The sequence below is a fragment of the Geotrypetes seraphini genome, chromosome 10 (genome assembly GCF_902459505.1).
Source record: "Geotrypetes seraphini chromosome 10, aGeoSer1.1, whole genome shotgun sequence".
Classification (NCBI taxonomy): domain Eukaryota; kingdom Metazoa; phylum Chordata; class Amphibia; order Gymnophiona; family Dermophiidae; genus Geotrypetes; species Geotrypetes seraphini.
In genome coordinates this window covers 126,538,288-126,553,154 of record NC_047093.1, presented here as the reverse complement: position 1 = coordinate 126,553,154, position 14,867 = coordinate 126,538,288, and the positions used below count along the sequence as shown (strand labels likewise).

Here is a 14,867-nt window from a genome sequence, read left to right as displayed (position 1 = left end):
GAGCGGACTGCTGGGCACAATGGACCACTGGCAGCGACAATTCTTAGGTAGGATCTATTGCTTGATTGTTTAGGTGTTCATGTTGTGAATTTGACTAGAGCTCTTTCCATATAAAGAGCATACCAGCTTTAAATGTAGGCTTTTACATTTTTTCCTTTGCCTTTCTTTCGACTTGTCCTTATATCTGACAAAGCCAGGTTTTGAGCTTGGAGGACCTGTTGAATCTTTGTTCTAATGTTGTACATTCAGAAGAAGTTGACCTTGGGATATATATAGGGTGGACCTTGGTGTAGATCCTGGAGTTTTCTTCCAAAAGAGGTAAAAATATATTTCCCACAAGTGGAATTATAACCTCCAGTGAAGAATAGCATATTCAACATTTATTGTATCTTTACAATGGACAATTTTTCAGGAGAACATTTGAGTTTAATTCATATATGTAACATATCAAACTAGTAGAAAAAGCCAGTCATTAGGAATATATACCTCAACCATTTGTTGAGGAGATTAAACACCTTTTATGACATAATTTTGTAAATCTGAAGCACTGTATGCAAAAATTGAACCTTGGGTCCATGTCATGGTTGGGACATATATCTAGCCATGCCCTTTTGTACACATAGGAGATAATTTCATAGGTGGCTTAGAACAGCTTATAAAATTACCCCAGCGTATACATGCTCAGAATAAATTGGCAGGTGGTTGGCGCAATCTGAAGACTTTAAATCAATTATTTAAAGCGTATATTTATGATAAGGTTAAATGAATATTTAATGCCGATTTGATTTTTGGATCAGAATATATCTGAGTCATAGTCAGCATTGTTTTGTCAGCTAAATAAACCATGGATATTCAGCACTGAATATCTGGGTAGAGCATCGAGTGCGGCCAGCGTCTGAACAGCAATCTGGATAAAGTTTGCAAGTTTCACAAGTTCATTAAAAATTTGATATCTCGCCAAATCAGGTTTCAAGGCGGTTTACGTATTTAAAGCAATAGGAGATGCATAAAATTATAAAAATAGACAAACGCAGTACAATAAAACAACTTGTGGACTAAACAGGAATAAAAGAAAAGGGGAAGAACTACAAAATTTGGATAGTAAAGCAGGGAAGGGAAGAACGAAGGAGCAGGGAGACTTAAGGCCGGCTTTGGTGCCGGTAAAAAGGACGATCATAAGTCAAAGGCGTCTTTGAACAGGAATGTTTTCAAATTTGATTTGAAGATGGTAAGCGATGTACTTTCTATTAGGTAATTTGGAGCTGAATTCCACAACAGAGGAAATGTGAATTTGCATAGTGTTGATGTGGGACTGAAAGCAGATTTTGATTAATAGAATGGAGGCAGCGTTGAGAAGAATGTGGAATTAAGAGTCTGTTATTGAAATCCGACTGACCTGAGGCTCTAACTTTGTAAGTCAGTAACGTAATTTTGTACGTCATGCGATATTCTCCTGGAAACCAGCGAGCGTTAATTAATAAGGGGGAGGTAACATGATCAAATTTTCTCTTATTGTTTATAATTTTAATGGAAGAATTCTGGATAATGCACGCGTGTAATTTCTTTTTTGGCGATTCCTTTGTATAAAGCGTTACAATAGTCAATACAAGAAATTACTAACGAGTGAATGAGAATGTTAAGCGAGGAGGGGGGTCTAGCAGTGAACGTATCATCCGCAAACGATGAAAGCATTTCTGAACAACTGATCCTATGTGTTCATGATATGATAATTTTCCATTGAAAATTATTCCCAATGATTTAATAGTTTGCACTGTTTGAATTGGGGTAAATTCTAAGACAATTTTTCTGTGCTGTTACCCAGATAGCAGCTTGGATAGTGCTGCTCTCCGGATAGCTGCAGCGTTCGCCCTTGCTCTGCTCATGCACTGACCTGGCATTTTCTGGATAGCACTGAGGTGGTCTGTAAGGATATTTAGTGCCACTATCCAGGTAATTCTACTGAATATCCACAGCCAGCTGCTGGCTAAAAGATATTTACGCTTATCAGGATAACAACTGATGTCACAATTTGGACCTCTACCCTGATGCAAGAAACGAAACACTGGCCGTGTCGGCAGTGGTCTGGTGAAATGGATGCAGTGCAAGTTAAGTTATTCTGTTTTAACTTCAATTCTAATTTAAAAACAAAACAAAACTTTTTTTTGAGATAAGATGCATTTATAATTATGGCTTTAAAGGCGTGAGACCAATGATGAAATGGGTGGCCGTGAGGAAGTTGTATGAATGGTTCCACATGGCCCACTACAGACAGTCTCTGTTCACTGAAATGCTTAAGTTGCATTGAACAGTTGTTATTTGATGAAATACTCACTTTGGTGTTCATTAACAAATGATCAAGGGATAGTGTTTGGGGTTTTTTTTTTTGCCTGGCAGTTTATCTAGATAATGCATTTGAATATATGTGCCGGCAGAGTCAACACTTATGCAAACGTTCACGCGGGGTCCCTTAGATCAAAGACCAGTGCCTTAATCGAGTCTAGCCTTACCTGCGTACGTTCTGGTTCAGCAGGAACTTGTCTAACTTTGTCTTGATTTCCTGGAGGGTGTTTTCCCCTATAACAGTCTCCGAGACAGTGTTCCAGATTTCTACCACTCTCTGGGTGAAGAAGAACTTCCTTATGTTTGTACAGAATCTATCCCCTGAACACGAGAAGGCTGACAGGGAAAGGTTTACAATGCTTTAGGAAAAAACATAAAAGGAGAGCAACAAATGGTAACGGTTAAGATAAAAGTGAATTAAAAAAAAAATAAAAAAATATATATATATATACATGGAACTCAAATATATGATGAGCACACCCAGCCATGGGGTCATTTCTTTTCAAATGCACATCCTTTTTTCTCCACGGTAAACTTGGTAACATGACTTTCATTATGAGATGGGCAACCTATATTGTACAATCTCAATCAAAAATCACAATTTGTTTGGTAATTGAATAGCTGCTGGATTCCAGTTTGCAGTGGTGCCTAAATCTGGTCAAGCTGTGATCCAAATGGAGATTTGCCCTCATCCATCCAACAGATTTCTGTTGGAACTACGAGCATTTGAGCTCTTGGATTCAAATTGTCGAATCAAAATAAAATTGGAACCCTTCTTTAATGCTATTGAAAATGCATTTGTTCCTAATCTTATCTTTTACATTCCAGGTCTCTTGACTGGACATGGTGTAACATGCTGGGAGGACATTGCAAGAGGGACTGGAGAGCTGCAGGCTCCTGTTTACTTTGTCTTCTTTCCCCATATTTTTCAGATATCCAGCAGCGGAAGACATTCTGTTCGAATGACCGGTCTTAGCACAATTGACTTCCGAGCTGGTTTTTCCAGAGCACCAACATTAGACTTCAAAACAACTTCCAGCAGGCCAGTGCAAGGTTAGATTCCATCCACTCACTATGCTGTAGTTTCCATTGTTTGGTGTGGAAATAGGCATTTAGGGATCTTCCCTTTTAGCATAGTAGTTCATGCCTTCAAATTCTTTTGCCTTTAATGTGGAATAAATTCAACATGAATACCCCTGGAATTCTCCAGTGCTTGATGGCTCTCATTTCCACTTATTCTGCCCCATCCAGCCCTAGAATCTAGTAGAAGTCTCTACTATTTTCCTGTAGAAGAATGCTTTCAGTGGTACCTATTGCTATGACTCTCCTGGGTACAGAACAATTTTTGAGGTCATTTAAGTTTAACTTTCTGGCTCAGTAAAAATATTCCTTACATAAATAGAAGAAATTTCTGTTTCCCCTCCAGGGAAAATAAGGTTACTCCAATTTGAAAACACCTGGAAGTGAATAGTGAATCCCTAGTTAGTCACAAGGTTAGCACACTATGTATTCTGATAGTTACACATAGCTGCATCATTTATTACACCATTATATAACCTCTGGAGGATATATGCCTCTTTCCTGTATTACCAAACAAAAGAAAATAGAATCTTGCTTAGGACGTAAGGAATTGAAGTCAATGGTATCCATTCCCAAAGCACTTTTGTGACTGACATTGGATGTGGGCTGCATATGTGCTTTTATTTAAAATTCCTGGCAGTCTAAATGGATAATTTTTGGTCAGGTAAGTCGAAATGTATTTGTGTAACTTTAAGAGGGGCTGGGCAATCCCAAAAGCAGGTCCTAATTTATCTAGAGATCAGTGATACTATGGGCCCTTTTTGCCCCTTTGGAAATGGACTTGGGGAAAAGTACATGCATAAGTTTTTTTATTTATTGGGATTTATTAACCACCTTGATGAAAACATATATCCAAGGCAATGTGCAGCAGGTACAGTTTAACACAATTTTTTTGTTAACAGCATGATGCTAGGTGCCATCGACCTGTGTTTGGGTCCTTGTGACTTGAATACAGAACTTTGTTCTGCATAGTATAAATTTGATGTTGTCACCATTGTCGCATCAAATGCGGTCCTCCACCTCCAACTCTGCCCATCTGCTGCTGCCCAGATGGGTGGTCCATTGTTATTCTGACATCTCCGCTGAAACCTGTCAACCTTGGGAGGCCCTGCGGGTATTGAAACTGCCGACGGCATAGCTCTCAACTTCTCAGATGCGCGCAAGCCCCAGTGGAGCAACAAGCCCATGTACCATGACTGCAGTTCACAGCATAACACTAGTAAAAAGATCAACAAATTTGAACCCGCTGTTGGCTTTTATTTACGTATTTTGTTTACTAAGGGCCCGATTCTATATATGCCACCTGAAAATATCGGTGTTAACTGTAGAATCATGCTTTGCGTCACCTAAGCATTGCTATGCGTTTCAACTATTAGGCCCACCCTATTAGGCCAGCTTTTTCTTTGCCCAAATGCCTATGCCTAAGCTGTGTGCACATGGGCACAGAAGTGAAAAACATGGGCATAACTCAGAAAGCCCGCCTGCACGGTCTGTGTCTGTATATGGCCGTTTGGTGGAGGATGGGCTGGGGAGGGCTTCAATGGCTGAGAGGGTGTAGATGGGCTGGAGTAAGTCTTAACAGAGATTTCGGCAGTTGGAACCCAAGCACAGCACCGGGTAAAGCTTTGGATTCTCGCCCAGAAATAGCTAAGAAGAAAAAAAAAAAATTTAAATTGAATTTAAATTGAATCAGACTGGATGGACCATTCGGGTCTTTATCTGCCGTCATCTACTATGTTACTATGTTATGTTATCTGTTCCTGAAGTACTTAGGTAGCTGATTTGTCCAATCTTTCCCACAATAACTGATCTCTAGAGCTGTTAGTCACTAGTTTCTAACTTTGTTAGTTCTACTCAATTTGTAGCATTTTTAATCATTGTAAACCACATAGAACTTCACGGTCCTGCGGTATATATAAACTGTTATTATTATTATTTGCAGGAATTCCTACGTACATCCTACTGAATACTACAGGGATTTCTCCTCCTGCAAGGTTGGATCGTCTTGAGCTTTTGAATATCTCGGGCAGTTTGCTCAAGACCCTTCCTGTGAAATACTACCCTGATCGCAAACCCTATGGTTTATGGAATATAACAGATTTCCTTCCCCCCGAAGAAGCCTTTTTTCTTAAAGTAACTGGCTTTGACAACGATGATTACCTGTTCCAGAGGCTATCGAGTGTTTCGTTTTCTAGCATCGTTCCAGGTGAGACTTTTTCACTGTTATATGATTTTTGCCATTTTGGTGCTCATGAGAAATACTGGACTGGCCATATTAAAAAAAAAATCAGAGGTTCTCCTATTTTTGCCTGATAATTACCAATAATTAACGTTAAGAAACAGTGCACCTAACTTCTTTCACATACCAATGTGAGTTAACCTGGGAGAGGCATGGCTGTGTCAGGGGCGTTCTGACTATACTTGTGTGCACTTTATAGAATAATTGCATTTACGCACCTAGGCCCGGATTCTCATCAGGACGCTGCAGGTTAGGCGGCAGGAGGTGTCCTACTGCCGCCTCACTTGTTTTAATTGGTGCTAAACAATGCGGTAATTGACCACGTCATTTAAAACCAATTAAAAAGTAATTACAAAAAAAAGGCGCTGCTACGTGGTCTCCGAAACCTGGAAGGGGCAGCACCGGACTTCGGCATCACTGTGCACTGCTAGCCTCGAGTCTGACAGGACCCTGTGACGCTCTGGCCTATATTTCTGGCACCTAAGGTCCCATCATGCCGTGATTCTGGAAGCTGCGCCTGTCGATGATTGACACACCACAAGTCTGTCCAGTACCGGCCTTAGTGCTTTAATTTTTACCATTCATTTTCTAGTTAGGGATCCTCTGTGTTTATCACACGCTTTTTAAAATTCTGTCACCATTTTCCTTTCCATCACTTCCCTCGGGAGGGAAGTTACTAACATTATTCCTGTCTTCCTCCCTGCAACCTCAATTTATTCCCTCTAGTTTTACCATTTTCCCTTCTCTGGAAAAGATTTGGTTCTATATTAATACCTTTCAAGTATTTAAACATCTGTTTCATATCTCCCCTGTCCCTCCTCTCCGCCAGAGTATACACATTTAGGTCTTCTAGTCTTTTCTCATACTTCTTTTGGTTCAAAGCCCTTACCATTTTTATTGCATCCTCTGGACTGCTTCAAGTCTTTTTATATCGTTCAACAGATACAGTCTGTAAAACTGAACACAATACTCCAAGTGTGGCCTCACCAATTCCCTATATAGGGACATCAACACCTTCCCTTCTTCTGCTGATTACACCTCTTTCTATACAGCCTAGCGTCCTTCTGGCTAAAGCCACTGCCTTATCACACTGTTTATATGGCTTTAGATCCTCAGACACAATCAACCCAAGGTACCGCTCTCTATTTGTGCTTATCAGCCTCTCACCTCCCAGCGCATACAGTTCCCTCAGATTTCTACCCCCCAAAATGCATCACTCTGCATTGAATTTTAGTTGCCAGACTTTAGACCATTCCTCTAACTTTTGCAGATCCTTTTTCATGTTTTCCACTCCCTCCGGGGTGTCCACTATTACAAATCTTGGTATCATCTGCAGAAAGGCTAACCTTTCCGTCAAACCCTTTAGCGATGTCACTCACAAACATATTGAACAGAATTGGTCTCAGCACTGATCCTTGAGGAACTCAACTACTCACTTTTCCCCCCTCAGAGCGAATTCCATTAACCTCCACCCTCTGGCGTCTGTCCGTCAACTAGTTTCTAATCCAGTTCACCACTTTGGACCCTAACTTCAGCCCTTGGAGTTTATTTAAGAGCCTCCTATGAGGAACTGTGTCAAACTGGTGACGTTGGGGGCATCATGGTATTTTAGAAACATGATGACAGATAAAGGCCAAACGGCCCATCCAGTCTGCCCATCCACAGTAACCGTTATCTCTTCCTCTCTCTAAGAGATCCCATGTGCCTATCCCAGGCTTTCTTGAATTCAGACACAGTCTCTGTCTCTACCACCTCTTCCAGAAGACTGTTCCATGCATCTACCACCCTTTCTGTAAAAAAAGTATTTAGATAACCCATGAGCCTATCACCTCTTAACTTCATTCTAAGCCCTCTCTTTCCAGAGCTTCCTTTCAAATGAGAATCAACTCATGTGCATTTACATCACATGGGTATTTAAATGTTTCTATCATATCTCCCCTCCCATCTTTCCTCCAAAGTATACAGATTGAGATTTTTAAGTCTGTCCCCATACGCCTTATGATGAAGACCATGTACCATTTTAGTAGCCTTCCTATGGACCGACCCCATTCTTTTTATATCTTTTTGAAGGTGCGGCCTCCAGAATTGTACACAATATTCTCACCAAAATCTTATACAGGGACATCAATGCCTCCTTTTTCCTACTGGCCAAACCTCTCCCTATGCAACCTAGCATCCTTCTAGCTTTCACTATCAGCTTTTCAACCTGTTTGGCCACCTTAAGATCATCACATACAATCACACCAAAATCCCGCTCTTCTGTCGTGCACATAAGTTCTTCACCCCCTAAACTGTACTAAACTCGGGTTTTTGCAGCCCAAATGCATGACCTTGCATTTCTTAACATTAAATTTTAGCTGCCAAATTTCAGACCATTTTTCAAGCTTCGCCAGGTCTTTATTCATATTATTGAAGATTTTGGTTTCATCCTCAAAGAGGCAATTCTTACCCGACAGCCCTTCAGCAATATCGTTTATAAAAATGTTAAATAGAAGGAGGCCCAAGAACAGAACCTTGAGGCACACCACTGGTAGCATCCCTTTCCTCAGAGTGATCTCCATTGATCACTACTCTCCGTCACCTTCGACTCAACCAGTTCTTGACTTAGCCCTTCACTTTGGGACCCATCCTGAGGGCACTCAGTTTATTTATTAGACGTCTGTGTGAAACACTGTCAAAGGCTTAGCGAAAATTTAAATACACCACATCTAGCACATTCCCTCTATCCAATTCTCTGGTCACCCGGTCAAAGAAATTGATCAGATTTGTCTTTCAAAACCTACCTCTAGTGAATCCATGTTGCCTCCGGTTCTGTGATCCACAGGATTCCAGAAACTTCACCATTCTCCATTTTAAAAACGTTTCTATTAATTTGCTTACAACAGAAAATAGACCAACCGGTCTGTAATCAAGTTTCAAGTTTATTTAAAATTTCATATACTGCCCAATCAGCCTTCTAGGTGGTTATACACTATCTTAAAATCATATATGAGATAACAATACATCATTTTAAACAATAATAGTTATTAAAAACAATTTAAAAACAAACAAAAACAAGAAGGGAAACAGGGTAGAACTACATTATCAAGTAAAAAGAAAGAACATATAAGAAAAGACAAAAGGAGGAGTGTTAAAAGGTAGAATAAAACTATGTAGGCCTGAAAAGGACATTTAGGTCTCGAAAGCATCAAGAAAAAGAAATGTTTTTAATTTCGTCGTAAAATCTTCCCGTAAGTGGGCCGGAATATTATTCCAAAGAGATGGAGCGCTGACAGAGAAAATGGCAGACCTCATTGTGTCGATACACTTCAAAGACAGAATAGATAAAAGATTTTTAGAAGATGATCTTCCTTCCTTCCTTCCACTTTTATGTAGAGGGACCACATCCGCCCTTTTCCAGTCGTCCGATACCATTCCCGACTCTAGAGACTCGTTAAAAAGGTCAGTCAGCGTAGCCACCAGAACTTCCCTAAGTTCCTTTAGCACCCTCAGATGAACACCATCCGGCTTTGTCTACCTTTATTTTAGCTAGCTCCTCACGAACACAACCCTCTGAAAATCGATCAGGATCTACCACTCCTCCATCCTTATTCACATTTGTCTTCTGTGGTCCCACTGCTGGTCAAAAATATGTCTTCAGTACTTTATGAAAAAAGGGTAGATGAGAGAGAACTCTAATTATAGAAGGAAAGTCATTCCAAACTTTTACGAATCAAAAAGAAAATGATCGATAAAAATTGGCTGAGCATTGAATATTACATGGTGGTTGATCATTGGAACAAGCTTCCAGTGCAGGTGATCGAGGCAGACAGCATGCCAGACTTTAAGAATAAATGGGATGCCCATGTGGGATCCCTACGAGGGTCAAGATAAGGAAATTGGGTCAATAGGGCATAGACAGGGGGTGGGTAAGCAGAGTGGGCAGACTTGATGGGCTGTAGCCCTTTTCTGCCGTCATCTTCTATGTTTCTATGTTTTTATGTTTCTACCCTGTCTAGATAGCTGCCGACAGTGCCGTTTGTTACAAGGTATTTCGGTCTCACGTTTGGTAGGGGAGAGCTGCAAGGGTTAGTGATGCAGGGGGATGGGAGGGAGGGATAGAAGCTGCAAGGGTTCTGCTGCACAAGAAATGGGAGGGTTAGAAAGATACTGTACAAGGGGATGGGTGAGAGGGGAGGAAAGATGCACATGTGGGGGAGAGAAAGGAAATAGGAAGAATTGGGGTGGAGGAGAGGAAGGGAGAGATGATCATTGTACATGAAAAAAATAAGGCCTAGTTCCTTTTTTGGGCCCAAAATTAATATAAGACAGTGTCTTATTTCCGGGGAAAAAGGGTAGCAGCTAAAGTGAAGCTGCAGAAAGATACACCTGCTCAGGAAGAAGCATAAGTGTTAGCTTACAAAGCAAATGTGGGTGCATGAGTTTTATAAATGATACACATGTAAATTGTAATTATACCTATGCTCCACCTAAATACCTTTCCTGAACATGCCTATTCTAAAGTTGCATATCATTGCACTGTACATATTTTTACATGTGAGATAATTTCATAAGAGATCTTTTATGTGTATATATTGGCATATACACACAAAAAAATATTTCTAAAATTACATCCTGGATTATATGGGCAAAATTTGTTCACTAACAGTTTGTTTCCTGTAGGAGCTCCAAAAGTTACAATGCTGAATAGAACTCCAGGATACTATCTACAGCCTGGTCATATTCTCTGTGATGTGGAGAGCCTAATACCTTTCACTCAGCTGTTTACCAGAAATGGAAATAAACTGGGAACGGATCAATTCTTCAAGTAGGTGGCAATTTTCAGTTTTTAAGAAGCAGAAATTTTCAAGTTTATTTGAAAAGTTTTGATGAAATCGCTTTTCCAGAATTTCAAAGCGATGCACAATAAAATGGGGAAAGACAGACAATTTGTTTGGGAGACTCTGACCTAAATATGGACAAAAGCAGACTGTAAAACGAAAGGAAAAGGGGGAAGAACTACAATCCACATAGGAAAGCGACCGAAAAAGGAGAAAACATAGCTTGCATTTGTTCTGCACTACTCAGGATTTTGTAGACTGTCAGGTTTGTTAGTGGCCCCGCGAAGGCCTATGGGAAATTATATCAATCTGACTCTGGCAGAGTCAGATTGATATAATTTCCCATAGGCCTTCGCTGACATAAGTAATGCCAACTAAGAATGCTGATTGCTAGCGATAGCTATGCTGACATAGACCTCAATCCTATTTCCCCTCAGCTACCTACCTCTTTTCCATCCAGTCTGTCCAGAAAGGTGGCCAGGATTCAACCTGTCGCTTGTTCTCTCCCCCCTTTGCGCTCCTTTGTTTTCTTTATGTAAGTCAGTTAGTTTTACTTGATTGAAAATATTCTATGCTTTTATTCCATCCTTTTGTTTAAAATTCTTTATTCATTTTTACATATTACAACAAGTGCATCAGATGAAATCATACGAATTTATATATATATACACTTGATTAACTTTCATGTAACACTTTAAATATAACATTTCAGTCAATACCTATGTTCTATAATATCTTGAATATTATATACTACATCTAATATCTAAAGAATTAATATTAGGATAAAAAACCCCTCCCATCCCCTCCCTTCCTGTACAGAAATTCCATCTACAATATATCAAAATTATTAACACATTCATATACATTATAGTATTAATAAATATTACCCACCCACAACCCCTCATGTCGAATATCTTACTTTGGGAAAATGCTATTATTCATTGCAAAAATCTGTTAATGGTCCCCATATTTTCTGAAACTTATCAAAATATCCTCTCTGTATATAAAATGGAGCATACTTTTATTCCATCCTAGTCCCACATAGGGATCCTTTGTGTATATCCCATGCCTTTATGAATTCCATCCCAATTACCTCCCGCAGAAGTGCATTCCAAGCATTCATCATTATCTCTGTGACAAAAGTATTTCCTGATGTTGCTTTACAGTTTTTACCCTTTCAGCTTCATTTCATATCCCCTAGTTTTATAGTCTCTCTGTTTTGGAAAAAGGTTTGTTCATTTATATCCGTCATGTTTTAAAACATCTATCATATCTCCACGCGCCCTCCTTCATGTCTCTTCTCACACATCGTCTGGCAGTGAACTCTTACAATTTTGGTCACTTTCCTTTGAATCACTTTGAGTCTTTGGGCTAGATTCACTAACCTTCCGATCTCTGTCAGAACTGTGGGCGAATGGAGGCAGACCGACCGATGCAAATGGGGGCGATTGGAGGCACGCCCCCATCTGAGGACACGGATGGCTGGGTAGCGAATCCGATGCATGCGCAGACCATCTACTTTGCCTGTAGATCAGTGGTCTCCAACTCAAACCCTTTGCAGGGCCACATTTTGGATTTGTAGGTGTTTGGCGGGCCGCAGAAAAAATAGTTAATGTCTTATTAAAGAAATGACAATTTTGCATGAAGTAAAACTCTTTATAGTTTATAAATCTTTCCTTTTGGCTAAGTTTTAATAATAATATTGTCATTTATAGCTAAAGACACATATGATCAAGAAACTGTTTTATTTTACTTTTGGGATTATCATAAACATACCGAGGGCCTCAAAATAGTGCCTGGCGGGCCGCATGTGGCCCCCGGGCCGCTAGTTTGAGACCACTGCTGTAGATGGTCTGCGCATGCGTTTGCAGTCTGTGCTTTTTTATTTTAACTTTTTTTACTCGTGAGCCCGTGGTTTTAATCTGCAGGTTTAAAGCGGGTTAAAACCATGGGCTAGCACTGCAGGGAAGGGAGGGAGAAAGGAGAGTATAGGGGCTGCAAAAGGCAGGAGAATCAAGGCTGAGCAGGGTGGCAAAAAGCAGGAGAATCGGGGCAGAGAGCAGGGTCCTCAGAAGTCACTTGTTTTTGGATCGGCCTGCTTTTTGTTAGTGAGTCGCGGCCCTTCCTACTTGCATGCTGTTTCCTCTCATTTGCATGCACGGATCAGAATCAGATCGACACAAAGGTTAGTGAATCAGGTTGTAGGAAAATCAGGTCGCAAAGCGGTCACAAACCGACCAGTATTCAATCAATTTACTTAGTGAATCTAGCTCTTTGTCTTTTTTGCAAGATACAACCTCCAAAACTCAAACCCCAAACACTTCTACCTGCATACTTTTTGGGAGGGGTGGGGGGATTGGGGATGGACAGATACATATGGATGGATGAATAATATTTGAAATGTTTATTTATATGAGTAAACAAGCACTTATTAATTTTTGAATATTGTACCATGAGTTAATTAGATGGAAAATTAAATCTTTGTAAAAGGAACATAACATTATTCCAAAACTTTTAGACAGCATCAAACCAAAGTATTTAGGAGGGAAGTTATCAAGGTGAGTCTGTACTGCAACTTTATTTTCCATATGTCCAGATATAGCCAGACATGTCCTCTTTTTAGAGGACTGTCCAGGTGTCTGGATGGATTTTAAAAACCCAAAAGTTTCTCCGGGGTTTGGAAGACTCCGGCTTTGACAAGAGCTTGGGACTGCGTCTGGAGGGTCTCTGAGCATGCACGGATGTGACGCAATGATGTCAAACGCATGTGCGCATCCAAGTTCAGAGAAGAAGAAAAGAGGACAAGCCTAGGACATAACAGGGCAGGTTGGACGAAGAGAGGAGGCTTTGTGGGGGTGGGGCTAGAAGCCGGACTGGGAGGGGCTAGAGCAAATGGGGAGGGGCTAAGAGAGGAGGATTTGTGGGGGCGGGGATGGAGACTGGACTGGGTGGGGCTAGAGCAAATGGGGGGTGCTAGAGGCAGAATGGGGTGTACAGGGTTCCCTAGTCCAGCAGTATCGAGACACCAAGCCATGGCCTGTGCTTCCAGGCTATATCTTAAAGGGGCATCACCTAATTGTACAAGTCCTATGCATAGACTTCACCCCTGTTAAGGTTACCCCTCAGTAGTGTCCCCAGTACCCCTCAAGTTATGCCCCCCCATTTGTAGGGCACCTCCAGATCCACAAAAACCCCTCCAACACCCCATGAGCCACCCTCACCCATACTTTCAAATCAGTATAAGGGACGGGCAAGTATGATCCTCATTCGCTCCTGTCCTGCTGGAATTTTCTCCCAAGAAGTGGTGCATCCTGATGGCGTGGAGAAGTCTAAGCGTGTATATGGTTTGTTTTGCCAGGCATTTTTGATGTGTTTCCATTAGTGCTCTGTAGAAACTAAAACTTTGCAGTGGTTAGAGTAGCAGCTCATATTTTCCTGATTAATTTACAGACTTCTTCATTAATCAACAGCATTTTCTTTCCTTTTATTACTCCATTATCTTTTCGGTTAGCTTCAGGGTTAGAGTAGCACTAACATATAATTGCTGATTAAACCAAAATGCTCCCTTTAGAGATCCTCTAGTAATCAAGTTTCACCAGCCGCTGATTTTAATTTACGAGACTCACTTGTAGAACTCCTTTTATACAGCTTGAAGCATGCAACTTTAGGTCACTCCTGGCTCTCCTTCAACTCCTATTGAGACTTCATCGTTCTGTGTTTACCCCCGCCATTTATTATTCATAAAGCACAATTAAGCTTCGGAAGCCCCCTGCTTGTCCGAGGGGTTATAAAAAGATCAAAGTGGTTGTGGTGGAGTCTGCATTCCCCACAACACGCCAGAGGGATCAGAGAAACGGGCTACTTAAAACAAGAGCCCCCAGGAAGATGAGCTTTTTCCGAGGAAATTAAAGGAAAAAGCACAGCAGGAGGGGTAGATGGAGTGAGAATCCAGAATCTCAGACCTGCTAGAATGGAGATGTAGAAAGCCACTGTAGACTGCAAGGGAGTCATTTTATAAAGCAGATTTAGTACATATACCCCAGTCTACACATTTAAAATGCCACTTATTACCCGCACTGGGAAATTGCAGTGTGCGTTATGAGCAAACTGAATGCACAGTAAGGGCCAGATTCACTAAAGATAACGATTCCATCGTTGGCCGATTTTGAAACAGCGATTGATTCACTATCTTGTTTGCATGCAAATGATTTGCCACCGGAAACAGACACCCCCTCCCCGTACCTGTAAAAAAGTTGGGAGCAGGAAGGGTGCTCAGTCCCTCCTTCTCCGGAGGCCTTGAACCCGATCTGTGGGCCTTAGGCCCCGCCTGGTGCATCATGTGACGCCCTTGGGAGAGGCCTGAGGCGCCTGAGCCAGTCAGGGACTTC

General features: G+C 41.0%; 1 protein-coding gene across 2 annotated transcripts in view; it reads left to right on the top strand.

Annotated features, from left to right (window-relative positions):
* HMCN1 (hemicentin 1) overlaps nt 1-14,867 on the top strand; it is a 461,110-nt gene that overhangs the window by 75,028 nt on the left and 371,215 nt on the right. For both annotated transcript variants that reach the window (XM_033960229.1, XM_033960228.1), the window contains exons 7-9: nt 3,273-3,393; nt 5,363-5,626; nt 10,322-10,466. In XM_033960229.1, coding sequence (XP_033816120.1) covers nt 3,273-3,393; nt 5,363-5,626; nt 10,322-10,466 — 530 coding nt within the window. The remainder of the gene's footprint in view (nt 1-3,272; nt 3,394-5,362; nt 5,627-10,321; nt 10,467-14,867) is intronic.